The following is a 27,602-nucleotide window of genomic DNA, read 5'->3' as shown; positions in this document are numbered from 1 at the left end:
CCCACAGGTCTGGGGCTTGGAAGAGAATGGCAGACCAAAGACCTGGGAAATGGAGGAGCCCGGCCCCAGCCCTTGTTCTCAACACTTCCATCCAGAAAGAGGGGGCAGGAGACAGGCCCAAGGACTGCATCTGGTTGTTTCTTTAATTGAATGCAAACTCATTCATAGAAAACAGAAATGCAACCATAGCATGGAAACAGACATTAAACGGAGCTCTGAAAAAAGATCCAGACCCTCCGCCCCTCCCCAGCCCGAGGGAGAGCTATAAAAACAAGTTGAGAAGAATAAAACACATTCCCATCCCCAAGGCCGAGGCCCGACCTGATCTCCCCAACCTTGGCATCTGGAACAGACCAAGTAGGGCGAAAGAGCGGCCAGGGGAACCACAGTTGGGGCAACTCAGTGTAAACGCAAGGTTTCATACGTGTGCATGTGTGTGTAACACAGAACTTGGCTGAAGACTGGACGGAAACTTAGAAGCCAGCCCTGTGTCCCAGAGTGAGGCTGGACCAGGGACACAGAGGGGAAGGGCATGTCCCTTCCCTGAGCCCCTAAGACAGGCACTGGGGCTCCTGCGGCCGTGGAGGAGCTGTGCTCTCTGTAGCGCCCCTCCTTCGCCTCTGGACATTCTTGGGCAGTGTCAAATGGCACTGGAAGGCCCACAAGTGGGGCTTGGCAGGACTAAGGGCCTGGAAAGAGGAAGAAAGGAAAGGACTGAGTTGCTTTTTCCTTCCAATCCTGGTTGCCAACATCAGTCACTGGGTGCCATCATCAGTCTGGGGGCTGACGGCACATGAAAGACCTCCGAATTCAGCTCTTCAATCACAGGCGGTTCCCACGCTGCAGGCTTTGTCCCTTGTTGCTAAAGAACCAGCCCTGAGCGCAGGTCAGAGAGAGGCGGCAGCGCTGCCCAGGATCCCTTGCAGGCCTTAGCACCAAAAGCCCAGCACCAGCCGGCCAGCCCCCCAGATCTGACAGCCGCATCCATCCTGGCTGACCGGAGAGGGCAGTGATGGCAGGCAGGCGCAGACCCAGGAGAAGTGGAGTGAACTCTGGTGCAGGACAGAGAATCAGGCCCCAGACTGCGGGCCCTGGAGTGGAAGCTCGGGCAAGAAGGGTGGGCTTTGGGTCCAGGCCAAGGGGGAAGGGGAAGGATGGCCAGAACGCGAGCCATGAAATGGGCAGGCAACGCTTCCCTCCTTCCTCCTGCAGAACGACAATCGGACAGCTGATGGACTGGGACCCGTGGAAGGCCCCAATACTGAGAAGAAAGCAGCAGTTTGGCCAACATTCGGGGTTGAAGGAGCACAGGCCTCATCCCTGGCAGAGGGCAGGAGCAAGGCTCAAGGTCACCCTGTGACTGTCCCAGGCCCAAGCCTGGGCTGGACCTCGCTGTCCCACAGCCCCTGGCACTGGGCGGCAGGCTGGGACTCAGGCCCCTGGCACTATGGAACCTTCGGGCGGTGAGGCAGAGGAGCTCGGGGCTCCATGAGAGAAGCAAGGGGGCCCAGCCCCCCTAGAAGACGTAGATCTTGTCCCGCTGCACGGTGTCCAGGTCGTCGTCCAGCGTCAGCAACACCTGGAGGGCAGATGCGGAGTCAAACAGGGGATGGGAGGCCTGCTCTGCCCCCTCTCCAGTCCCCCCACCTACCAGGAACGACCCAAACATGGCAATGGAGGAGAGGAAGTGCCAGATGTCGTGATCATCAAAGAAGTCGAGGAGGATGCAGTCCCGGTTGTGCTCCCGCGACTCTGCGGGGGTTTTCTGGAGAGGAATAGGGAGAGCTGTTTGGTGACACTGCCCGGGCGAGGCCAAGCCAGACCCACTTCCATCTGCTGGAGGGCACCTCTGATGCTAGCTCCAGCCTCAGGCCAGAGAGCACCCTCTTTCAGGCTCACCCCTTGCCTTATCTCCCACATCTAAGAATTGGCCTTTAGTTGCAAACTTCTCCCTAAGGGCACTGGTCCTGATGCCCTTGCAGAGCTAGCAGGTCACCAAAGGCTCCTAACTGGTTCCCTGCCTTAGACCTCGCCCCCTGCACCAATCAGTCCTCCAGGGCTTCTTCCAGCTCACTTTCTGTCTGAAACACTCAAGTCAGATCAGACAAACCTGCCCAAGGACAACAGTAGCCATCACCTGCACCTCATGGTCCTCCATGCTCTCTCCCCCATCTCCAGCCAACACTGGCTGGACTGTGTCTGTGCCACACACTGAGGCTGCAGAGATGATCAAGAAAGACCTGGTCTGTCCTCAAGGAGCTCACCATCTCCACTCGCTCCCAAGCGAATGCATCATTGACCCCAAAGCTGCCTCTGTCTCATTACTCAAGTCATGGTGCCTCTGGGCCACAGAGTCTTTAAGGCCAAGAGCAAGGTCCACCTCCTCTAACAAGCTTTCCTGGACCTCCTAACTCACAGAAGTCTTTCTGCCCTCTGCCTCCTGCACATCCCCTCACTTGTCCTCCCTGTTACCCTTCATCTTGTGGATCATATTGCAGAGACAAGCCAGGAACTCACAGTCTTTCTGTCGCTGGGAACTAGATTTTAAGTGTTTCAAAGGGGACTTCCCTGGTGGTCTAGTTAGGACTCTGCACGCTCATTGCCTAGGACCTGGGTTCAGTCCTGGTCAGGGAACTAAAATCCCACAAGCTGTGCTGTGTAGCCAAAAAAAAATAAAATTGCTTCAAAGGCAGAGATCATGCCAGACTTAGTTCTGATCACAGCAGGTGCCCTATGAGCAGAGGGAAGAACCTGACATCTCTGGCTTCAAACCCCAGCGGTGCCACCACTGGCTGTATGACCCTGAGCAGGTCACTTGTCTGTCTGAGGCCCGGCTACCGCATTAGTAAGATGGGGATACCTCCACCATTGACATGGTCAGTGTCAGGAGGATTAAATGTAAAAGTGGCTGTTAAAGAGCACTGGCAATGCTCACAAACAGGTTTGAAAAGAGACCTGTTTGTGGGCTCACGATGAGCCTGTAGCAGGAGGACTACTCACCTGCCAGGTGCTGAGGCCCTGGAAGAAGAAGAAGAGGGCGAAGCCCCAGACCACCGAGGTGCAGACGATGCAGAGCAGGGGAATGAGCTTGATCCTCTCCCCGCTCCGGAGCTGGGGGAACACGGGGAGATCAGCCTGAGGCCCTGCCTCACCGTAGCATGGGGGTGAGGGGGTGGGGGTGGGAGACGGGCCTGAGGCCCCGCCCCACTTCCTGCCTGCCCTTCAAGCCGCTTCCCAGGCATTCAGGATGCTTCCCAGGCATTCAGGATGGACCTTTTAGGAAGCCTTCTCGGATCCATCCCATCACCCCAGAGCCTCACCTGACCCCACGCTGGCAGCCGGGTGCCCTCACCCCTGAGGTCCACCCTGGCTGGGCCTCCATGTGCCCCTGTCTGCCAGGGGATACAGCTGGGTCCTCCTCTCACACTGGATGGCACAAGGGCCCTGTAGAAACCCCTGGCCCTCCGAGACCCAAGCTCACCACAGTCTCAGCGAGCCCCACATCCTCAACCTTTTCTGTGCAGAACTGGACTCTTGCCAGCTGTGTCCTGAAGTGCTACCAGTTTCGTGGGCTGTACTGAGACTACAGAAGGGGCTCAGGAAACAAGTCTGAGGATGTGGCGGGCTTCCGGTGAGTAGTGGAAGGGACTAGCCTCTCCCCTCCTCAAAACTCAGTGGATGGAGAGGGACAGATGGAGAAGGACAGAAAGACTCCCCCTCCCTCCCGGTGCTGCCCCAGGCAGGCTCAGCCCTCCCCGCTCACCTTCATAATAATGTAGAAGGCAAAGTAAAGAAGCAGGTTGCAGATGCCAATGGCCAACAAGTAGGAGGCGAAATCGTTGGGACGCATGATGAGCCCGTAGGCCGCCCTGGCAGGAGGGAGGGCCAGCTGGTGAAGCAGGGGATGGAGAGCAAGGAAGGGGCTTCCCTCACCCCGCCCCTACCCTGTGTCTTATGAGGATGTGGGGTGGGGTTCAGAGGCCCACAGAAGATTCTAGAACCCCAGGGGCCCACACCTGTCTCCTGGGCCCCCGTTTCTCGTGCCCATATTTGTCCACAGCCCCCAGAGGAACCAGCGGCTGGCCAAGTCCGCAGCTGCCCACCCCACCCGGGGACGCAGGTGATGGCTGGACTCACAGCGACCAGTTGATGATGTTGCCCATGACCAGCAGCACCATGCGGTCCTGGAGGGAAGCAGAGAAACGGGGCTGAGAGACTGGTGAGAAGGGGAGGGAGGCCTGAGTCAGCAGCCCCTACCGGGCCCCACCCCTGGCAATCAGCTTTGCTCCGCACCCCCTACCCCCCCTGGAGGAAGGAGTGCAGACAGAGGAGGAGGGGCTCGGGAGCTGGGCAGGTACCACGTAGAGAGGCCCGCTGCACTGCCGGATACAGTCCGTGTAGAGCACGTGGAGGATGCGACGGCAGATCCCTGAGTCTGCGAGAAGGGAAGCTGCTCAAAGGCCCGGCACCCTTTTGTCCCGGCCCCTGTGCTGTGCCAGCCGACAGGGCCCAGGGCCTTCAGGGGCACAGCTGTGCCAAGGCCTCATGAATTCCATGCCCGGTGATTCTTCCGGGGTCTCCGTGAGAGGGCAGAGCCCCAAAGTCTCCTGTGAGGCCAGGTCCCCGAGGCCCCCAACCCCAGCAGGCCCTGGGCAAGCTCTCACCCAGCTTCCAGCGACCCATGTAATAGAGCTGTGTGCTGAGCAGCAGGGTGGCAGTGATGTGGATGACTGAGAAGATGATCCAGAACGCTGTGTTCCCCTTGCCGAAGACCTGTGGGGGCACCCGAGGGCAAGGGTGAGGAGGCGCAGGGGAAAGCCCCCTCCCTCCGCCCCACCCTGCCCTTCTTCTGGAGAAGCTGGGCTGGCAGCCATGCCAGGCTGGGAGGGCACCCTAGGGAGGGAGCGGGGGTCTCTCCGGCAGGGGTGGTGGGCAGGGGTGTGTGCAGAGTGGGCCGGGGCCTCACCACGCCCAGCACAGAGAAGAAGATGACGATGGCCAAGCAGGCATAGGCGCTGTAGGCACTGGCGTTGATGTCTGGGTGCCGCTTCTGGTAGAGCTTCAGCATGCAGAGCCCCGCGATCATGTACATGAACGACGTGTCTAGGCAGAGGAACAGATGTGGCCGTGAGCTGCAGAAACCTCCACTGAGCCCCAGCATGGAACCCCAGCCCCCACACCTCATTATAGCCACGGAGCGAGAGCTGGTGGCAGCCTGGCACTTGAACCCTGGCTCCTTAATTGTCCCTCCCACGCCACACTACTGCCCCTGGGGCTGTCACCCACAGTCTGACTTCCCCTGATGACAAGGACAACTCAGTCCAAGCACCCAGAGATTAGGAAGTGTGTCTTAGTTATCTTTTTCTCCATAGAAAAGACTTGACAGATGCATGAAATGGCACTAAGACACCTATTTTCTACAAGCTAAGCTGCAAGGAGATCAAACCAGTCAATCCAAAAGGAAATCAACCCTGAATATTCTCCGGAAAGACTGATGCTGAAGCCAAAGTGTTAATACTTTTGGCCACCAGATGCGAAGAGCAAACTCATTGGAAAAGATCCTGACGCTGGGAAAGATCGAAGGCAGTAGGAGAAGAGGGTAACAGGGGATGAGATGGTTGGATGGCATCACCAACTCAATGGACATGAGTTTTGAGCAAACTCCAGGACATAGTGATGGACAGGGAAGCCTGGCGTGCTGCAGTCCATGGGGTTGCAGAGCCGGACAAGATTTAGAAAGTAAGCAACAACAAGGTGTAGGTTCACGCAAATCCTCCAGCCCTGGAATCTCCTACACAGCTGCATCTTGGGGATCTCAATCCTTGCCAGTGAGTGGGGAGGGCAAAGTCAGGCAGGTCCCTGTTCTAGGTTCAGCCAGCGAAGCGGGAGGTCCCACTCACCAAACTGGAAATTGGTGTAGTTGGGGCAGACGTGATAGCAAGCGCTAAGCAGCCCCTCCATCATCAGGGCCGTGCCCATGGCATAGAACAGGCCAAAGTGTTTGGGGATCCCACATTCCTGTTGGGGAGGGAGAAGGGAAGGGTGAGAGAGAAGGTGAGGCAGTGAGGTGGGAAAGGAGGAAGGAAGGGGCCCTGAAGAGGGAGATCACGGGAGAGGAGTGGGCCAGGGAGAGAGTGATTCAGGAAGGGCTGGGCTTTGATGGGCAGGGCTGGGCTGGGCTGGGCAGGGCCATGCCTGCTAGCAAGGGTCTGGAGTGAGGCCAGGGTGGGCGGGGCAGGCGTGCTGCTCACCAGGGCGCAGAGGTCATTGCGCAGCAGGGCCCGGTTGTGGTTGATCTCCCGTTGCAAGATGATGAGCAGGAAGAGCAGCCCCAGCAGGATGTACCCCAGGTTGCTGAGGATGTTGTTGAAGGCGCTGGAAGGGGCGACACGGGACGCATTGTCTCAACCTCAGGCCCCAGGCCCGTTCCCCACCCTCGAGGTGGGCATTCACAGAGCCCCTGCCCCTTGCACCGGTTCACCAAGAGATGGGAAAAGGGGGCATCGCAAGATGATTCCCACCTGAGGTTGCCCAGCGGGTGGGCACAGAGGAAGTTATAGTAGCAGATGTCCTGGTTCCCTGTGACATTCACCACCTGCAGTGGGAGCGAGAACAGGGTGGGGTGAGAGGGAGCTCCTAACTCTCCTGACTCAGGCCACAGCCTGTGCACCACCCGTCTGGTTCTCCAACGGATGGGGGGGTGCCACCTCGGCCAGCAGGCGTGTGCCCACAACACCAGCGAGCCCCACTTCTAGCACAGTCGCTGCCCTCCTCGCTAGGTGTGGCTGAAAACTCTTGAGGCATGACCATGACAGGCTCTTGCCCCACGGCACAGAGAAGAGGGAAGGGAAACTGAGACTTACTTTCTCACCACTTCCGTTTCATAAAATCCCCACAAACTGGGGGAGGTGCCATCAGGGCTAGCATGCTGCCCCCCATTTGGCAGATGAACTGACTGAGGCTCAAGGAGGTTGAAGGACTTGCTCAAGGCCACCCAGGTGGTAAGGCAGAGCTGGGACTGGAACCCTAGGACCTGGGCTTGCTCCAGAGCCTCAGGCTGGGAGGCTCTGCCTGGGCAACGCCCCAGAGTCTGTGGCAGCTGCTCAGAGGCACTTAGCATGGGCCCCGCCCGCTCACCGTCTGGTAGGTGATCACCAGCTGTACCACGGGAAGTGCATAGAAGACGGCAATGGTGGCGATGTTCCTGGGAAGTGGGAGAGCGCTGGTGAGCTGGCAGCACCCAGAAAGAGAGCCCGAGACCCCACCACCCTGACCCACCCCACCCGCTCACCAGAAGTAGATCTGGTACTTCTTCCGCAGGACACGTTTGTCCTTGCGTGCCAGGTCAGCCACATAGAGGTATTGCTACGTGGGGAGAAGCTGGAGTGAGCCCCCTGCCCCACCACCCTGGAAGGCCCTCTTGCCCCAGTAGAGGAGGACAAGGGGGACCTCCTTCCCACTGGCCAGGGTTTCGGATGGTCCAGAGGCCTGGGAGCCGAGTCAGTTTCTCCAGAAGCTATGCTGTCCTAACAGATCTCTCTCCCTTTGCTTTCCTAACATGCCACGGGCAGGGGGCGGTGGGGGCAGGGGCCTATGCGGGGCTGAACACAGAATCTCGCTTCCTTGTTAAGCAGGGCCAGCCCTCCTGGGCTCACACCTTGGTGCGAATGACGTTCTTGTCTGAATCGACATCGGCCAGAGTGTCATAGTCATCTTCCTCCACAGAGCTCATGGAGTCCAGTCGCGGTCGAGTGCCCGGGGGGTCTGGGGGAGAAAGCGGGAAAGGGTTACCAGGTAGGCACTGAACCCAAGATCTGCAGCAACTGTCACAATTTCTAGGTGGTGGGACCAGGCAAATTGTGGGCTCAGAGTGGGGGTGGAGGTGGGCTCAGGCCTGGGGAGAAGGCATCAGGGGCTCCCAAGTCCTGGAGGGGAGCCAGGACGGGCTCGGCAAACAGTCTGCCTAGCAGGGACGCTCGAGCCCTGCCCCTCACTGGGCTAGGGCTTCCAGGCCAGGACACTGAGCAGACCTCAGGCCCCAGACATGAGCAGCAGGACTGAATCAGCAGAAGTCATGCTGATTAGAAGAGGCCCAGTCGTGTGGGTTCTGAGAAGACACTGCCGTGGCCCCCGCTGGGAAAAGACCCAGTGAGCCCTGGGATGCAGGCAAGGGTGGCAGGCTGCCTCCAAGAAGAGCACCAGCCACTTCATCCTGTTCTTTTCTCACGTCATCAGAAGCTTCCTCCCACAACCTTGCTGACCAAAACCCCCAGAGGCTGAGACATAACACCCTTGCCCACGAGCCCCAGCAGGCCAGCAAGAGAGGCGCTGGGAAACACAACAGCTGACCAACATCTGGCCTGGGGATGGCAGGTGTGCAAGCCCACCAGCATCAGGGGCCAGTGCCTGCCTATTTCAAAAGACACACGAGCTAGCAATTATCGGCATTAGACGGGCAAGCCATGCACAAAGCATCTTTCTGGTCCTCGAGCCTCCTGGCTCCAGTCAACTGCCCTGGCAGGAGCTGATTGGCAGAGCAGCGCCCACCCTCCCCACATCTACCCATGGCAATGCACAGCTGCCGCATCTGGCCAAAGGGGAGGCGTCGCTTGAACTGGTCGTGCCCTTCAAAGGAAAGGGAGAGTTAGCGGGGAAGCGGGGGCCAAGAAGGAAGGGATGAGGGAGGAGAAGGCAGGGAGACAGCAAGCCCTTCCCTGGTTCCAGCAGCTGGCAGAAGACGCAACAGCAGCTAGCACCAGCCCGACGTCACACAGCCCTCCCGCACTTGGCCCACTCACCCGGGTAATTGTAGGATAGGTCCCCGGGGCCCGCACTGTCAACCGGACCGTCGGTGGAGCCGGTGGAGCCAGAACCGTTCTCTGCAGGGGAATCGTAAGTGGTGAGGCCGGTAGCAGAGACCTCAGGGCAGGTGGCCCTGGACCCAACCCCGGGGGCCGCTGAGGAGGCCACTGGAGGTGGTGACCAGCAAGCTTGGGCGCTGACACCTACCAAAGGAGCCGTAGTTGTAGCCGTCATAGGGGGAGCTGCCAGGAAAGGAGTCGGCCAGGACCCGAGGGTGACCTGCAGGGAGAAGTCAGGGACCTTTAGCCTTGGCAGCAGAGAGAGGTTGAAAGCCAGGGACAAGAGGGCAGGAAGACTCCAGAGAAGAGAGATGCTGAGGACCACGGTGGCAGCAAAGAACAAGCGGCTATAGTTCCAGCAAACACAGTGCCCTCCCGCCACCACCACGACCGCCCCAGTAGAAACATTCACCCCCTGTGTCCTCCCTAGAGACTGCAACATCAAGGAACTGACCATCTAAGTCACCAGCAGCAAGGACAGGCCCGCATCGCCAGCCTGGGTCCCACACAGACCTCCCTGAAAAACTTCCCTTTCCCGCCCACTCTGGATGCCAGCTCCTCTGCCCACAGCGCCTGGAGCTTACCAAGAAGAGAAGCTGAGAGAGAAGGTCCCAAGCAGGAGGGAAGATAGAGAGAGCAGGAGAGAAGAAAGGGAAAGAGAACGGAAGGTTAATAATCCCAGACAAGGTGAGCTGAGTTATCTGAAGTGGCAGACCGGGTACACAGACCCAGGCACGGAGTGAATCAAGTGATGGCCTTTAACACGGGCGTGTTAGAGACCAAGAGGCACTCCGTCCCAGCCCCATTTCCACCTGTGCTGTTACTCCCTATCTGAACATCCCAAAGCCCCTGCCTCCTCCAGCCCCCAAGGGCACCATCCACCGATATCCCCTCCACACCACAAAGCAGAGAGCCCTCCCCACCCAGACCCTCTGCAGGTACCGCTTTCTGGGCAGGCTCGGTCCACGGCCACCAGAAGGCTCTTCTTCCTTTGCCTGCAGGGACAGAATCCAGAGGCAAACCAGAAGGGGAGGAGGAGGCGCAGTCCTCTGCTGGGCTGGCCCGCCTTCCACCCTCTCCATCCCACAGCCCTGGCCTCCCTCCATGACCCCAGGGGTTCTCCCAGGCCTGAAGCAATGGGGGTCTCCCTCCTGGGGAAGAAGGTTGAGGGGGAGGGGTTGGTCTCCAGAGGAGAGGCCCAGGGACCTGAGACCCTCACAGGGACCCACCTTTCTCTGCCCCATGGAGGGCGCTCAGATCTGGCCAGGTCACTTTCCCCCCATCCCCTGCCTGACCCACCCCGGAGCAGGGGAGGGTCCAGCGTTTCCACTTTACCTCCAGTTTTCCCAACAGGCCAGAAGCACGGTAAGCAGGTAGAAGGAGAGAAATATGCCCAGGCAGAAGAGCATACCGCCAACGTAGGCCTCCGCTGTAGGGAGGGGAGCGGGCAGGGAAACAGACCAACGCTTTCCAAGCCTGCCTGTCACACGGGCCCAGCCTCATCTCTCCCACATCTCCGCTTGGTGGAATAGCCCAGCCGGTGCAGACAATACACCAGACTCGACATGGTTCCTGTCTGCTCAAGCACCTCCCTCTACTAGAACTTTCTCTTCTAGTTCTTTCTCCTTGACTTAATCTTCAAAGCACAGCTGAGGCGCTGTGTCCCCTAGGAGGCCTTCTCCACCCTGACCTCCCACAGAGACCGTCCTGGGCTCCTCAAAGCCCTCGGCACCCTTCAGGGCAGCAGGCTCTAGGCAGGGGCGCCCCAACGACCACAGGTGGAGCACAGGTACTGAGCCCACAGAAGGGGCTTCAGACAACGTGCTGAGGACTCTGCGTGGCGAGGCAGCTGCTTTCCCCTCCCGTCACAATCTCTTACGTTTACCTTATACATTCCACTTTACAAAGGGCTCTCTATTCAATCACTCAGTAAATATTTTTTGAGCCTGACTAAAGGGCCGGGAAGTTTCCTACGAATTTTGTAGGACCGACCAGTTTTGCTGAACCGACTTAGTGAGACTAACAGATTCTAGTACTCCTGTTATAGAGATGGGGAAACTGAGGCTCAATGAGATTACCCTGCCTATAAAGGCAGACACAGATATAGAACTCAGTCCCGCAATCTCTTCACTCATGGATGCTCTGAAGTGCGTTACACTGGCACTCACCGTGCTCTCATCATGAAGTCTGCCAAGAACACTCCTTCCTACCCTGTCAGCCTGCTCGGGTAGGTCCTCCTCACCCGTCCCATTCCGAAAACACTCCCTACCCCAGGCCTGAAAGAGGAGCCAGAAGCCAGGCCATCCCCACTCAGCCACCCACACTCACACGTGACTGCTCTCGAGACCAGCACAGACAGGGTTTTCTGGCGGTGCCCTTGATCGACCGGTTCATCTGGAAGTAAAATGGCAAAATGGCAAACGAGCGTCTGCCTGGAGCTTGGGTAGAGTTGGTGGGATCAGGCCTGGACGAGTCTAGGGCCAAAAACCTATATCCCAACAGATCCACCAGCCATGCAGGCTCTTCTACCTCCCAGGAAGAGCCCAAGCCCTCTCCACCCCCAGCCAGGCCCAGGGCACAAAATGTACCTTCTATAAAGGGGTAGAAAGGCAGGGAGCCCCCACAGGCCTGGTCTTCAGTCTTCACCACCACCACCACGTAAAAGCTGTTGCTGGGGAAGTCTTTGCGCTGCAGGACGATGACAGTGATAAGGGTGACGGTGGTGAGGACGATGGTGGTGTGATGAGACTGTTGTCATCACATCATCGTCACCATTTGTCATCACCATCCCCACCCTCTTCTGAACAGACCCTATGCTAAACGCTTGGCATATATATTATCTTAATTAACCCTCACAAAGATCCTCACGAGTAGGTACTATCATCCCTGTAGGATGTTAGCTTGGAGTCGCACTGCCAGTAAGTGGTACAGCCAGGATCATCTGACTTCAGAGCCCAAACCCTGCACCTAAATTATTGCCAGGTGAGCAAATGTGGGTATGCCCACCATTGTGGAAGCCATGGGGGCCCTACTGCAGTTTGAGCATCAGTCAGAAGAAAAAGTGGAGGGATCATGGTACCTCCATCAGCTGCACAACGAGATGTCATGAGGTGAACATATGCCTCCCCCTCCCTGGCCCCAGCACAGCTTTTAGCCTTTGCCAAGAGCAGCCCTCATCACCAGCCAGTTGCAGGGAATGGGGCAGATGTGATAGCCATAAAGGGTACTCTGCTGTCTCCTATCCCCAGAGGCCACTGGGATTGAGATTCAATACTTGTAAATACCAGGGGACCCAACGTCTTGGGGACTGACACACCAAGACAGCCCTGTGGCAGGTTAGGGACGGGGCAGGGGCAAAGCAGCAAGGTTGAGGAGGCGGACCACCTGGCGGTGCCCCCATGGGGCCACGTGCACTTCCTACCTGCACGGTGATGGCCGCCTTCTTGGTCATCGTCTGATACATGCCGATGAAGGCTACGTTGTTGTCTAGGTCATACACGGGACACTGCAGGGGGAGGAGGGCAGAGACAGATGGACAGGGTCCTGGGCCCCGCCCCCTCTCTTCAGCAGCCTGGCGCGCCGCGAAAGGGCTGCTGACTCACCAGCACATCCTGGATGGAGATCACTGAGCAAGGGAAGGCCGTGTTGGAGGCCACCTTGACAATGACCGAGTCCACTCCTTCCGGGAACTCATACTTGAAGTACTGAGGGTACAGGGAGGGCAGGGAGAGCCCCATCCCGTGAGGATGCTTTCTCTGCCCCTCTAAAGGGAAGGGTGTGAATCCTCCCAGGGTCGGGCAGTGCAGACTCTGCAGGGAGAGGCCCTGACCACAAGCAGCAGCGCCATTTCCCACACACCGCTCCCCTCAACCTCAGCTGGGCATGCAGGACAGCACCCAGGAGGCAATAGGAGAGATGGCCGTCCAAGCCCATGTCTCTGCGCCTCCCAGGCCATCTGTTCCCCACCACCTTGGGACCAGGGCTCCCATCTCTATAGAATTCTCCATGGAGAGTACAGCCAACCTGAAACTCCTGGCAAAGACTGCTGGCCGCCCCCACCCCCAAGCTCAAGCTTCCCCATTTCTCCCCCTGAGAGGCAGTAGACAGGGAGGCCTTACCTGGGGCTGCGCTGCCGTGGTGTTGAAGCTGAATGGCTCCCCGGTCCTGTGGGGCAGAGAAGAGCCATCCCCCGCCCCAACACCATCACTCCCAGAGCTTGGGAAGGAGGGCAGTCCCGCACGCCCCCTCCCTCTCCCCTGCAGACCTGAGCACGAAGTCGTCCATTCGGCTGACACGGAGCTGGTACGTGGTGTTAACTGGTGACAGGGTGGACACATCCACGTAGAAGAACTGGACCTCGGACTCATTCTTGGTGGGGGGCTGACACAGCGTTCGCTCCACCTTTTGGTAGAGGTACTTGCGCTGGAACCTGTGGCCCGAGGCAGAGTCAGGACCTGACAGGCCCTCCATTCCTCCACCCCGGTCCCACCACCTCCCTACCCCACCCCCGCGAGGCTGACAAGCTGGCTTGGCCCTCTTGCTGTTGACCAGCCTCCTGTCTTAGGGGACTGCGAGGAGAAACAGAGGAGTGCTGGGGTGGTTAGAGGCCCTGGACAAGGGTCCGGGTGAGGTTCCGATCAAGGCCTGGCCTGAGAAGACCCACCCCCAGCCCGACCCAGCGCCCAGGTCCTACTCACAGCCCTCGGAGGATCAGGGGCACTTGGAAGGACACCACTGCCTCCTTCTGGCGGACTACAAACAGCAAAGGAGCACCCTTCTGCTTGTTCAGGACGTTCACGGACACTCTCACGCCTTCCGTCTACAGGGCACATGGAGACGGACCTCGGTCAAGCCCGTGCTGGCTCTAACTCTGTCACGGGGAGCACATGGCTCCAGAGACCGTGAGCTCTGCCCTCGCTCCGCAGACCACTCTGAGCTTTCCCATCCGGGTTGGGCTGGGGGAAACACCTAATGGCAGCCCACTCCAGTACTCTTGCCTGGAGAATCCCATGGACAGAGGAGCCTGGCGGGCTACAGTCCACAGGGTCGCAAGGAGTTGGACACGACTGAGCGACTCACACACACACACACACTGCTTCTGCCAGAGCGGCCCCCAGCGTCCAGGAGGGACTTAGAAGAGAGGACAGGAATCACAATGGAGACCTGGGGTGCTCTGCAGCCTCCTTCCTTGTGAGTCAGGAAATCTGCTATTCCACAACTCATCTGGTGGCCACAGGCCACAAACAGGGAGGTGGGGAAACAGGACTTGTCGAAAGCCAAGAAGGCCAACTTCTATCCTCAGCTCCGACCAAGGGCTGGGGCTGTGGGAAAGTCACTTCATATCTCTGAGCCTCACCTTACCCCCTCTATAAAATGGAGAGATTGCCACTCTTGGCGCTATGAAGGAAAGGATATAGGACACTCAGAGCTTAAAGAAAAAGAATAAAATTAAATGAATCTTGGGAATGCTTGTTATTGGGCTGCTGAAACCCAAACTCAGGGCAGCACTCCCCGGAGGGGTAGAGGCCACAGCCCTCAGGGTAACCCCACTTATGGGTAACCTCACATATGGGGGCAAACATAGACAGGACTCTAAGCTGGATGCGATCAAACTTCAGAGAACCAAGCACTGAAGGCAGATCCTGGCCTGTCATCAAAACCTAATACCTCCCTATTCTGGAAAAAAAAAATCAGATTCCCATTCTGAACTCCACTATTTCTTAGTAAATCCAGTCCTGGTAAGAGCTGAGTCGGAGACCATCAGCCAGGCTGGGGCAAGAGTTCTCCCAATTTCAGCCCCACCTTGGGTCTGAACTTCCCAGACCCAGCTGTGCCGGGTGCTCAGCTCACAGGTGGGGAGGAAATGAAAGAGAAATCAGAGTGGGGAAGCTTCTCCACGGTAGGCAAACTCCCTCTCCCCTCCCACCCACCCTGGGGTTGGCTGTATCCCCACCACCTTCAACTTACAAGGCCATCTGGCTTTCCAAGGGAGGATGAGGGCTGGGAAGGTCCCAGCAGTTACAGCAGCCTGGAAAGTCCTGCATTCATTTCCCCAGGGAGTCTCAGCCATAAGCAAGCCCCAACCCCTGGGCAGAGTCTTTCAGCTTGGGCCAGTCTCATCCTCTTGGGGTTTTCTGGGCCAAGCCCAGTAGCAAACCTGCTTCCTTGCTCCCAGACCCACAGCACTGTCAAGATTCTGGGGGTTGGGTAGGGAGCAAGGCCAGTCCTGCTCAGACTACAGCTGATGGAAAGGAAGTGATCAAAAAGAGAAGGGGGGAATGAGGCAACTTCAGAAACCCGTCCAGGTGTAGCTTCAGAACAAACATCCCCAGCACAGGAGGAAACTGCTGGCAAGAGGGTCCAGTGTGGTTCTGGAAAACCCAGAGGGGCCGCTGTTCTTGGGAACTGACAGAGCCCTGGTCGTCTGGCTCGCCCCACTCGCCACCAGCCCGGAGCCCAGCCCCTTCCCTCACCCGGTTGCGGGTCACGGTGTGGTTGAAGGTGTAGATGTTGACCAGCTCGCTGTTGACCTCATCCACGTAGGTGCGCTCAAACTCCGCGTCTTTCTGCGAGACGTTCTTAGGCCCCAGAACTCCCAGATGGCTCTCGACCGAGGCCACCAAGAGAGCCCAGAAGGGCAAGCCCAGGGCGAACATGGCCCCGGCAGGGTGGTAGTGGCAGCGGCGGCGGCGGTGGCAAGCGACAGGACACCTCCAGGGCGGGTTGGGGCTTGGGCCGCAGCTTCCAGCATCTCACCAGGACCAGAACTTTAACCCCGGCCTGAGATTAGGAAGCGTCCCCTCCCTGGAGCCGCAGACGCGCTCTCAGGGACCAGGGAGGGGACGGGGCGGCTGGGGGCTGGAGGGCCGGGGGAAGGGTGACGGGCCTCAGGAAGGGGCCCCAGCTCGCCAGGGGCCGAACACGGCCCGGAGACTCGGTGGGCGCCCGCCGGGGATGTGACAGCCGGGAGGCAGCTGGTTGCTGGGAGCCTGGAGACGCCGACGGGGAAAAGGGGGAGCGAGGGAGGGAGGGGAAGCCGGTGGCCGGACCGGCCGCGAAGGGGCGGAGAGTCTGAGGGCGAGGGGCGTGATAGGAGGTAGCGATCCGACGCCGCGCGGCGCCGCCAGTTCTTTCGGGCGCCGGCCCTTTAAGGGCGGGCAGACGCGGCTGCTTCAGCGCTCAGAACTCCGGGGAGTGAGCGACGCCGCGGGGCGGTAAACAGCAGGACTGCCGGCCCGCCCGCTGACGTCAGGGGAAACTGACACGGATTTAAAGGGCCAGGGCTCGAATTGGGTCTTAAAGGGGCCGCCGGTTTCCAGCTGGAGGCCCTCTCCCACTCCTCTCCTATTGCCGCCTCCCCTTTCATTATCTTTCCCGTCTCTGAAAGGTCACTTTGGATTAGATGGATAGCTCCGTGAAGGATGTTCAAGAATTGGATTCTCGTTGACAAATTCTCTTTCTCAAACATAACGATTACCCTCACCCCTTCAACGCTGCCATTACCTCGAACACTCCTGGGCCTTTTTTTTTTTTCCTCCCAATGATCCTAAGAAAAGAAAAATTTCTAAGAACTAGGAAACTGCCCGCGGAGGGGGAGCCCAGACAGAACCGCCAGAGGAACCCTCTCGCCTCCCTGAAGCGGCCACATAGCTTCAAGGATGCCTTCAAAGCTTGCCTTTTTCTATGATGAGGCAGCTACAAGGCTCATTGAAAGACAGTGACTTTGTAAATTGGTGAAACCTTTTCTACAAATTATTTTTGCACCATGTCTTAGGAAGCTTAAAGAGCTTTACACTCTTTGACCCAGTAATTCCACTTCTGGGGCACTATTCTAAAGAAATAAGAAATACAGATTAAAAAAAATTGTGTGGGCAAATATGCTTATCACTGTGATATTTACATAAAGCATAAAGGAAACAGCTTAAATGTCCACAATGAAGGAGTGGTTAAGTGTTCTATTATCATGAAGCCATGGAAAGTGACGCCTAAGACTTTTAGGAATATGCAAGCAAAGAATTCAAGATATGACACTATATAAACAGTAAGTTTTCCAAATACATAGAAAAACATTGACAAATACATGAAATTTAGTAATGAGTATCTTTGAATTACAGGCTTCCCAGGTAGCTCACATGGTAAAGAATTTGCCCGCAGTGTGGGAGATCTGGGTTTGATCTCTAGATTGGGAAAATTCCCTGGAGAAGGGAATGGCAACCCACTCCAGTATTCCTGCCAGAGAATTCCAGACAGAGGAGCTTGGCAGGCTATAGTTTATGGGTCACAAAGAGTCAGACATGACTGAACAATTCACACACACATCTCTGAACTACAGGTGGCCTTTTAAATAACATATCATTTCCCTCTAATTCCAGAATATAGACAAATACCAAAAAGAAAGAGGGAAAGAAAGAAATGAGAAATGGAATATTTCCTGTCCTGTCAGTAAACAAGGATGCCATTGTCATCATCGATTCAGGACCTCCAAAAGCTAATTCCTGAGCCCTAAGGGCATTCAAGAAGAATACCTGCACGATTTGGCAGCCCTTAGGCTGTAGCCACTCTACAGTGAGCGCTGAGGAATTTCAGTCAATTTAGTTGCTCAGTTGGAGAAGGCAATGGCACCCCACTCCAGTACTCTTGCCTGGAAAATCCCATGGACGGAGGAGCCTGGTGGACTACAGTCCGTGGGATCGTGGGGTCGCTAAGAGTCAGACACAACTGAGCGACTTCACTTTCACTTTCCACTTTCACTTTCCACTTTCACGCATTGGAGAAGGAAATGGCAACCCACTCCAGTGTTCTTGCCTGGAGAATCCCAGGGACAGGGGAGCCTTGGTGGGCTGCCGTCTATGGGGTCGCACAGAGTCGGACACAACTGAAGTGACTTAGCAGCAGCAGCAGCAGTTGCTCAGTCGTGTCTGACTCTTTGCAACCCCATGGACTGTAGCATGCCAGGCTTCCCTATCACCAAGTCCCAGAGCTTGCTCAAATTCATGTTCATCGAGTTAGTGATGCCATCCAACCATCTCATCCTCTGTCATCCCCTTCTCCTCCAGCCTTCAATCTTTCCCAGCATCAGGGTCTTTTCCAATGAGTCAATTTTTCGCTTCAGGTGGCCAAAGTGTTGGAGTCTCAGCTTCAGCATCAGTCCTTCCAATGAATATTCAGGACTGATTTCCTTTAGGATGGACTGGTTGGATCTCCTTGCAGTCCAAGGGACTCTCAAGAGTCTTCTCCAACACCAGAGTTCAAAAGCATCCTGAGGAATTTAGGATGTGAAAAACGCAGAATACTGGCCCAGGATAGCTGAGATGCATATGAAAGCAATGAGCCCAGACTCTTGCATCTTCCCATACACAGAAAAGCACTGAATTCCTTAACTTGGGATGTCTGGTTTTCTTTAATTAACAATAATCTATCCAATTAAAATAAATAAGTAAAAATAATCTTTTGATGTTCAGACTACCTACCCTTTGTTGCAAAGCTTCTATATAACCTGGCTCCTCCGCTCGCCTCCTTGAAGCAGTTCTCTCAGGATTACTTGAGTTACTGCCTCCTTGGTTTAAGTCCTAAAAATTTCCTCCGAATAAAACATAACTCTCAACTTTTAGGTTGTGACTATTTTTTAAGTCAATAGAAAGGTGGACTTCCCTGGTGGTCCAGTGGTTAAGAATCTGCCTACCAATGCAGGGGTTATAGGTTCAATCCCTGGTCCGGGAAGATTACACATGCCGCAGGGCAATTAGCCTGTGCACCATAATTACTGAGCCGCACACTCTAGAGTCTGGGAGCTTCAACTACCGCAGCCCATGTGCTCCCATGCTCTGCAACGAGAAGCCACCACAATGCAAAGCCTGGGCACTGCAACTAAAGAGTAGCTCCCGGCTACTTGCTGTTCACAGCCCAGTGTGGAGAGTCAGTGTAGATTTCCATATTCCAACCAGGCTTCACCTTTTCTCTCATTGCAACCCCCCTGGCCCCCAAGTAAATCTGGGACTCTAAGAAATACTGTCACCCTGAGCTTGAGCTCTCCACTGAGCCTGATGTGACTTAACTAGTCTACCTGGGCCAGGAAATTTCCTGGGTGCTGTGAGGATCACAAGTTGAGGACCGGAGCATCTTTGCCACAGGCCGGTTGGTGCTGTAGCTATATTGAATAAGCCCAGGCTGTGCTTGGGGAAACAGTGACAGACTTTATTTTCTTGGGCTCCAAATACACTATGGATGGTGACTGCAGCCATGAAATTAAAAGACGCTTGTTCCTTGGAAGAAAAGCTATGACCAACCTAGACAGCATGTTAAAAAACAGAGACATTACTTTGCCGACAAAGGTCCGTCTAGTCAAAGCTGTGGTTTTTCCAGAGGTCATGTATGGATGTGAGAGTTGGGTGATAAAGAAAGCTGAGAGCCCACTAATTGATGCTTTTGAACTGTGGTGTTGGAGAAGAAAGACTCTTGAGAGTCCCTTGGACTGCAAAGAGATCAAACTAGTCCATCTAAAGGAAGTCAGTCCTGAATATTCATTGGAAGGACTGATGCTGAAGCTGAGACTCCAATACTTTGGCCACCTGAAGTGAAGAATTGACTCATTGGAAAAGACCCTGATGCTGGGAAAGATTGAAGGCTGGAGGAGAAGGGGATGACAGAGGATGAGATGGCTGGATGGCATCACCAACTCAATGGACATGAGTTGAGCAATCTCTGGGAGTTGGTGATGGACAGGGAAGCCGGGCATGCTGCAATTCATGGGGCTGCAAACAGTCGGACAGGATTGAGCAACTGAACTGTGCTTGGGATGGGGAGAAATGTCTCAACTCTGCCTCAGGTTTGGGGGCAACATGTGCCCCTCGGCCTTCTAAAATGCACATGGAGACCCTACATACAGTTTTTTTTTTAAATATTTATTTATTTGGCTGTGCCAAGTCTTAGTTGCGGCACGTGGGATCTTCAGTCTTCACTGCAGCATACAGAATCTTTTAGTTGCAGTACGTGGGATCTAGTTCCCCGACCAGGGCTCAAACCCAGGCCTCCTGCATTATGAGCGCAGTCTTAGCCACTGGACCACCAGGGAAATCCCTACATACAGTTCTTGAATCCCAGCTTCTAGAGGTGGAGGAGGACAGGAGGAGAAGGGGTCAACAGAGGATGTGATGGTTGGATGGCATCACTGACTCAATAGACACGAGTTTGAGCAAACTCCAGGAGATGGTGAAGGACAGGGAAACATGGAGTGCTGCAGTCCATGGGGTCACAAAGAGTCTGACATGACTGACTGAACACCACCGCCAAGAGGTGCAACTCAGGAATGTGCATTTTAAGAAGCACTCCACAAGTTTGCTCTGCACAATAAATTTTGAGAACTACTGCCCTGGGGGCCAAACAGCCTTGGCCAATCAATATTCCTGTTTGTTCCCTTTCTCTGGACAACATCTTGGGAGAAATCTATTCAAATAAACCCAGAAGGGAGTCTTCCCTTTTTCAAGGTCTCCAGGGCTTGAGCCTTGAGACAGGGTTGGGGGTGGAGGCAGGGCGCAGCCCTGTATTTTCTTGCTGTTTTCAGGTCTGCAGAATTTTCCTCCGCCCTTCTGCCCCACCCACGGCTGGTAGGAGGTTTGGAGGTGGGGGGTAGGGGAGAGTCAGCACAAGCTTGTTATGAATAGGTCCTTTCTGACGTCTGGCAGCCCCAAGTGGAGAGAAGACTTTTTTTGTTGGCTGCAGCAGTCAGCATAAAAGAAGGGCAGTTTAGTTCAGTTCAGTTCAGTTCAGTCACTGGGTCTCAAAGCCAGACTTCGGAGTGCAAAGAGACATCAAGTCCTGAGGGCAGACCCCCTGACCTTCTGTATAGGTCCAGCCACTGTATTCTCTGCCATGTTTTATAAAAAGCCCAACCCCAGCCCTGGTGATGAAGGAGGGGCAGGGTGGGGTCACAAGGCTGGAAGACTTTAATTTCCCTATGGGCCATCCTTTTCAGCCTAAATGTACAAAGGACCTGGGAAATGGGACCATTCACCAGACAGCTGACCAGGTCCCCAGCTTTCCATGAGTCCAGCTCCATTGTCTGTCACAGGATTTTCAAAGTTTGGAGCAAGAGGACAGGGAGGAAACTTCAGCTGGCTCAAGGGTATTGTTAAAATGACCTTAAGATTCACCAAGAGCAGGATGCTGTAGGAAGCCCAATAAACAGATCAGCTGAATTCAATCAAATAATTGAGGAATCTAGGGGTAGGTGGTAGCCGTGGGTAGGTCCCTGTGGGTAGGTGGCAGACTCACATCAGACTTTAGAATAAAGTAATGGTATAACTTTAACCCAGAAGAAAAAGTTGCAAAACCAACCCTCCTGAAGGAAACGAACTTGAATTTCCCTATTTCCATTGTGACTGTAGAAAGGGCTCAGTTTATCTACTCAGAACTCTGTTGGAATCATCCTGGACACAGGCAGTCCTGGAAACAAGGGTATATAGCTCTTCTTTCTATCAGGTTTCCCTGGTGGCTCAGACAGTAAAGAATCTGCCTGCAATGCAGGAGACCTGGGTTTGATCCCCAGGTTGGGAAGATCCCCCAGAGAAGGGAAAAGTGTACCCACTCCAGTATCCTTGCCTGGAGAATCCCACAGACAGAGGAGCCTGGCTGGCTACAGTCCATGGGGCTCACAAAGAGTCAGACACGACTGAACAACTTTCACTATCATGCAATTTCTGTTCTTTCCCAGGGCTGCCTTCCTGTCTGTCTATCTCTCCTTCAAGGACTATAAAAAGACTGTGCACATTAGATTAGGAATCAGTTAAAAATACAGTATTAACTCTGTTCTGGAGATAAGGTCTCAGACCCGTCCCACAGCTTCATGGTGTTGTAGGAAAAGCAAGGACTTTGATGATATAAAGTTCTATGTTTAATTCCCTGCATTGTCCATCTTAGACAAATTACAGTTTCTGAGCCTTCAGGATCTACCTCTCATGTCAATCATGTGCTCCTAAATGCCGCACAGTGGAGCTGGGCTTGACTGCATTCATCATCCTAAACTATTGTCTAAAGAGTAGGAGGAGAGTCAAGGGAGAGCAGCTTTGATTGTGTGAGCAGGACTTTCTGCCAGAGACACATCAGCCTCTTTGCATTTCCTAAACCTGGGCTTTCACCATTCTGATGGGGAAATGAGTTCAGGCCCTGCATCTGGTTCCCCGTGACCATGTAATGGAACGAAACCTCAGGGCTTTCCAGGAAATGAGTCTGGTCATCAGGTTGCTGAAAACAAGCAGATGAATAATTGATCAACTCAAATCCGTGTCTCCAAAGATCACTGATAAAATTGAGCCGGCCGTCATCCTATTTCAAGAAAGCTTGGGTCTCTGGCTAAGAAATCAGAAAATGCAACTAAAGAACATTTCACTTCTGACTGTATCTAAAGATTGCATGCAGCTCCCAAATTGTTCCTCATAGAACAGATTCCCTCTCTTTACATTCTAGCTGGGACCCCATAGCTGCTTCTGTTATTTCATTGGTCCCTGGAGCCTTCACAAAAGTTATTTTCTTATTCATGATACCTTTGTTCCTCTGAACCAATCCAGCTTTTTCTTCTAGTTTCATTTTTCTTATAAAAACAATCTTTATTGAGACATCCCTGGCGGTCCAGTGGCTAAGAGTCCGTGCTTCTGCTGCAGGGAGCACGAGTTCCATCCCTGGTAGGGGAACTAAGATCCCACGTGTTGTGTGGCATAGTCAGAAGAAAAAAAAATGTATTCATTCCATTTAGTTTTTTTTTAATTTTTTCATTGAAGTGTGCTTATATTATACTAATATACAATATTATATGATACTGAAGCTCCAATACTTTGGCAAGCTGATGCAAAGAGGTGACTCATTGGAAAAGACCTTGACACTGGGAAAGATTGAAGGCAAAAGGGAAAGGGGGTGGAAGTGGATGAGATGGTTAGATAGCATCATGACAAAGGACATGAGTTTGACCAAACTCCAGGAGATGGTGGAGGACAGAGGAACCTGGCGTGCTGCAGTCCATGAGGTCGCAAAGAGTCAGACACGACTTAGAGACTGAACAACAATGAAAATATGATGTGTTACAGGTGTCCAATATAGTGATTCACAATTTTTAACAGTTATTCTCCATTTATAGTTATTATAAAGTATTAGCTATATTTCCCATGTTGTACAATATATCCTTGTAACTTATTTTACACATAATAGTTTGTACCTCTAAATTCCCTACCCCTACATTGCCCCCCTTTCTTCTCCCCACTAATAACCATTAATTTGTTCTCTGTATCTCTAAGTCTGCTTTTACTTTTTGTTATATTCACTACTTCTATTTTTTAGATTTCACATATAAGTGATATACAGTATTTGTCTTTCTCTGACTTAATTCACTTAGAATAATACTCTCCAAGTCCATCCATATTGCTGCAAATGGCAAAATTTCATTCCTTTTTTATGGCCGAGTGGTATTTCATTATATATATAATGCCACATCTTCTTTATCTATTCATTTGTTGCTTCCATATCTTGGCAACTGTAAATGATGCTGCTATGAATATTGGAGTCCATATATCTTTTCACAATTCCATCTAGCTATAATCAAATAACTCCAGAAAATGTCTCAAGATTTATTGTAATAGGTACATACTGCCTCTTGGTTTTTGTTGTTCTTAAGTGAATTTATCACTAGCTAGAATAATGTCTATTGTATCTTACAGGCAGCAGCAAGATACTATTGAAAGAACAGGAAATGAAGTCAAAAGATTTGTATTCCAGTTTTAATTCTGGCTGTTATTGGTGTGATGATCATGAAGAAATCACTCAATCTCCTATTCATTCATTCAGTGCCTAATTTGTACTAGTCACCAAGCTAGGTGCTGTGAACACAAAGATACTTAAGATACATTTTCTGTTCATAAGGAATTCATATCTAGCAGTGTAGAAAAGTGGTAAATGCAATGATAAAAGATTTATAAAACATATTATGAGGATTCAGAGATGAGACACGTAATACATATGGGAGCTGGAAATAGAAATCAGATACATTACAGGAATCTCAGGGATTTTCAAAAGATGAGTAGGAGGTAGCCGGGAGCTTTCCTAGTGGCTCAGCAGTAAAGCATCTGCCTGCCAATGCAGGAGATGCGGGTTTGACTCCTGGGTCAGGAAGATCCCCTGGAGGAGGAATGGCAACCCCCTCTAGTATGCTTGCCTGGAAAATCCCATGGGCAAAGGAGCCTTCCTGGTGGGCTACAGTCCATGGGGTTGTAAAGAGCCAGACATGATTGAGCAACTAAACCACCACAAGGAGCTAGCTTAGCAAAAGGGGCAGGAGCATATTCCAGACAGAGGGTCTCAACTTTGGGCAAAGGCATGGACTCAAAGTTCAATGTTACTGACATCAAAGTTCAACGTGGTGGGAGGACATGAACTGAAGAGGACCAGGTCAAGAAGCACATTGGATGTTACATTTAACAACTGGGACTATCAGTGCTTATCAAAGAATATGCCGCAGTACACTGACGTGTCATTTGCTTTTGACAGGGGTGCTGTCAAAGCTTTATCAGTGCATAAAATGTTTTTTTGATACATACATATTTTTGATGTGATTAGTTACGCTAAAATAAGCCAGCAAATAAGCAAGAGGTAAAGCATAAAATGAGGTCAAAGAAAGACTATGTGTTTAGCAAACATTTAAGGTCTTTGTAGCTGGACTTCCCTGGTGGCAAAGGGGGTAAGAATCCACCTGTCAATGCAGGGAATGCAGATTCAATCCCTGTTCTGGAAAGATCCCACAGCTGTGAAGCAACTAACCCCACATACCACAATTGAGCCTGTGCTCTAGTGTCCGAGAGCCACAACTACTAATCCCCGAGCTGCAACTGTGAGAGCCTCCGCGCCTAGAGCCCATGCTCTGCAGTGACAGATGCTATCGCGATGAGAAGACCGTGTACAGCAACAAAGAGTAGACCCCGCTCACCACAACCACAGAGAGCAATGAGGACCCAGTGTGGCCAAAAACGAACAAACACATGGTTCAGTGGTTAAGAAATCTGCCTGCCGATGCAGGGGACACGGATTCCGGAAGATCCCACGTGCCTTGAGGCAGCTACCCCGTGGCTGGAGGAAAACAAGGATGGATTCCCTTGCTGGCTCCTTTCCCAAGCAGATGCTGGTGAGGGAGCTTGCCCTTCCCCCACACCACCCTCTCTCCCACTTCTGGACCACTGAAGAGGTTCAGTGGGGTAGCTGTGACACAATCAACAAAGCCCCAGGCCTCCAGCGGCTCTCATTGCTGTGATTTAAGAGGAACCTGTAAGCTACTCACAAGATAGTGCCTCTGGGGGTGGGTGGAGAGGAGCGTGGTTTGACGAGACCAAGGAGAAAAAAACACCTCAGCTTAGTATCTCCATATTCATCCCTTTATAGTAAATCATTTCAATATCGTAGCCTCACCGTGGTTAGAAGTGACAAAGTGAATGTTACAAAAAACATAGAAGCTTTTAGTTGCTGAGAAACATCATATTGGCTTATCAGTTCGCTGTAATCATCGCTGGCATGCTTGGTGGTGTTAATCATTGGATAGGCCCTTTAGGGCTGAGTGACCCCTGTTCTGGTCACACAGCTCTGAAGAGGTAGTACCTGGGGAGGCGAGGGTGATAAAGAACTGTGTCCATGCCGTCACTCAGCAGCCACCCTGTTAGACCGAGGCCATTCACCCAGTCGGGTGAGGTGGTCCATAGCATACACCCGCACACCAGCTCAACAGTGGACTTAAGGGACGCGGCTGTGCTTCCTGGTCTCACATGAACTCTCATTCTGTATTTTCACCCGCAATTGTGGTCCCCACCCGTATCCCTCAGCATGTGGAAGCTGGCAACTCCTACTGTATTACACAATTTTTTGTGGGGGCCATGCTGGGCAGCATGTGAGATCTTACCTCCCCAACCAGGGATGAACCTGTGCCCTCTCCAATGGAAACACGGTGTCTTAACCACTGGACCACTGGGAAACTCATCATTCTGCCATTTATTATTGGCTGTACTTCCCCTTTATATCCTTTAGAATTTTTTATGAACTTGTTTATTGGCTGTGCCGGGTCTAAGTTGCTGTGAGAGGGCTACTCTCCAGTTGTGCTTCTCATTGTGGTGGCTTCTCTCGTGGAACATGGGCTCCAGGGCACCGGAGCTTTTGTAGCTGCGGCTCTCAGGGACTGCAGCACGGGCTCAGTAGTTGTGGCACACGGCCATAGCTGCCTCAAGGCATGAGAGAGCTTCGTGACCCTGCACTGGCAGGCAGATTCTTAACCACTGGACCACAAGGGAAGGCCTCCTTTAGATTTCTTCAAAAATAGTTATTTATTGGCTGCGCTGGGTCTTCGTTGCCACGCCTTAGTTTTCTCTAGTTTGGGCAAGTGCAGCGTGAGGGCATCACGTCGTGGTTGTTTCTCTTGTTGCGGAGCACAGGCTCTAAGGTTAGTGGGCTTCAGCAGGCACATGGGCTCAGCTGGCTCTCGTGCTCTGCAACGTGGGCTCGGTAGTGGAGGGGCACAGGTTTAGCAGCTTTGAGGCATGTGGGATCTTCCTGGACCAGGGATCGAACCAGTGTCCCCTGCATTACAAGGCAGATTCTTAACCACTGGACCACCAGGGACACCTTTCTTTCGATTTTAAATCTTATTTCACTTAACTACTCCAAGTAATATCTTCCTGCCAATCTGAACTTACTGACATGTTCATACAGTAGCCAGGTGGACCACCTTCACGTGGACCACTATAAATGCTTAGCTCCATAAACACAATTTAGATCTACTGCTGGTTTTTAAGGTGGGAAACAGATAGCCAGGGAATGCACTTAAAATAAATTTTAATAATTTTGTGGCCAATGGAGAATGGAATCAAAAAGGAGTATAATTGGCTGCAGAAAGACTGGATGAAGCTGTTGCCTTGCTGCAGGTGAGAAGACTGCCCCCCAGGACTTTCAGCTGAAAGGAAACTAGGAATCTGTCTGTCATGAACTGTGAATCAGGATCTAGAGCTAAAAAGATACCCCAGGTTGAATGAGTAATCCAAGGGCAAGGACTTTGAAGTCAGGCAAAGTGGGGTTCAAGGCCCAGCCAAACCACTTAGATGACTCACCTCTGACAGGACAGAAAACTCCCCAGGCCAAACAGTCAAGTGGGAATGCACCCACCTAAAGTGCTTAGGTGGTTAATATATGGGAAATACTATCTTGAATCTTTTCTCCCTAGATGGCACAGAAACTCAGAATAGTCCAATTAATTTGAAACACTTAAGTTTAAGCTGGGGGCAACAATAAAGAAATATGCCAAAGTGTAAACAAGAAAAACTGGTGATTATTAGCGTGAGGAATGGAGAAACCGTGGAAGCTGGGGCAGTTAACGTGAATAAAATTCTAAAGACTGAAATTAGGAAAAAGCATCAAAAGGTCAATTTAATAATTTTTAGAGTTAATTGTTTTTAACTACCAGATAGTACTAACAAATCTGAAACATTTTATTTGACAGTTGTTTCCATTTATCTACTTAAGATTCCTTCTATCTGCTCATCCCACCCCGCTGACCATTCTACACCCCCAAGGAGATCCCTGACGAGGGTCAGCCTGGAACATTCAGTTCCACAGAAAAGAAACAAGATGACTAAAGTATCTAATTAATTGTGATTAGGAAAAAAAAAACCATCCCTTCTTTTGCCACTGGAATTCAAGCTATGATAAAGGAGACAGAAAGACAGTGAG

At 53.0% G+C, this 27,602-nt stretch overlaps 1 protein-coding gene across 2 annotated transcripts; it reads right to left on the bottom strand.

Annotated features, from left to right (window-relative positions):
- Positions 1-118: 118 nt before the first annotated feature.
- SIDT2 (SID1 transmembrane family member 2) lies at positions 119-15,751 on the bottom strand. Of its 2 annotated transcripts, NM_001024530.3 has the most exons (26): positions 15,335-15,550; positions 13,559-13,680; positions 13,126-13,290; positions 12,980-13,025; positions 12,464-12,565; positions 12,283-12,366; positions 11,450-11,549; positions 11,190-11,255; positions 10,197-10,290; positions 9,804-9,856; positions 9,010-9,081; positions 8,799-8,879; positions 7,658-7,764; positions 7,292-7,365; positions 7,138-7,204; positions 6,522-6,595; positions 6,252-6,375; positions 5,901-6,018; positions 4,967-5,103; positions 4,665-4,773; positions 4,359-4,435; positions 4,138-4,184; positions 3,764-3,869; positions 3,001-3,111; positions 1,652-1,765; positions 119-1,579 (listed from the first exon to the last, which is right to left on the bottom strand). In NM_001024530.3, exons 1-26 carry the CDS (start codon positions 15,515-15,517, stop codon positions 1,517-1,519), a joined length of 2,496 nt encoding a protein of 831 aa, NP_001019701.3. In that variant the 5' UTR covers positions 15,518-15,550; the 3' UTR covers positions 119-1,516. The 2 variants fall into 2 exon arrangements, with proteins under 2 accessions (NP_001019701.3, XP_059730662.1); XM_059874679.1 differs by lacking the exon at positions 12,464-12,565 and having other exon boundaries at positions 123-1,579; positions 15,335-15,751.
- Positions 15,752-27,602: the final 11,851 nt, after the last annotated feature.

Source organism: Bos taurus, chromosome 15 (genome assembly GCF_002263795.3).
Source record: "Bos taurus isolate L1 Dominette 01449 registration number 42190680 breed Hereford chromosome 15, ARS-UCD2.0, whole genome shotgun sequence".
Lineage (NCBI taxonomy): Eukaryota > Metazoa > Chordata > Mammalia > Artiodactyla > Bovidae > Bos > Bos taurus.
This window is presented reverse-complemented; position numbering and strand designations above follow the sequence as displayed.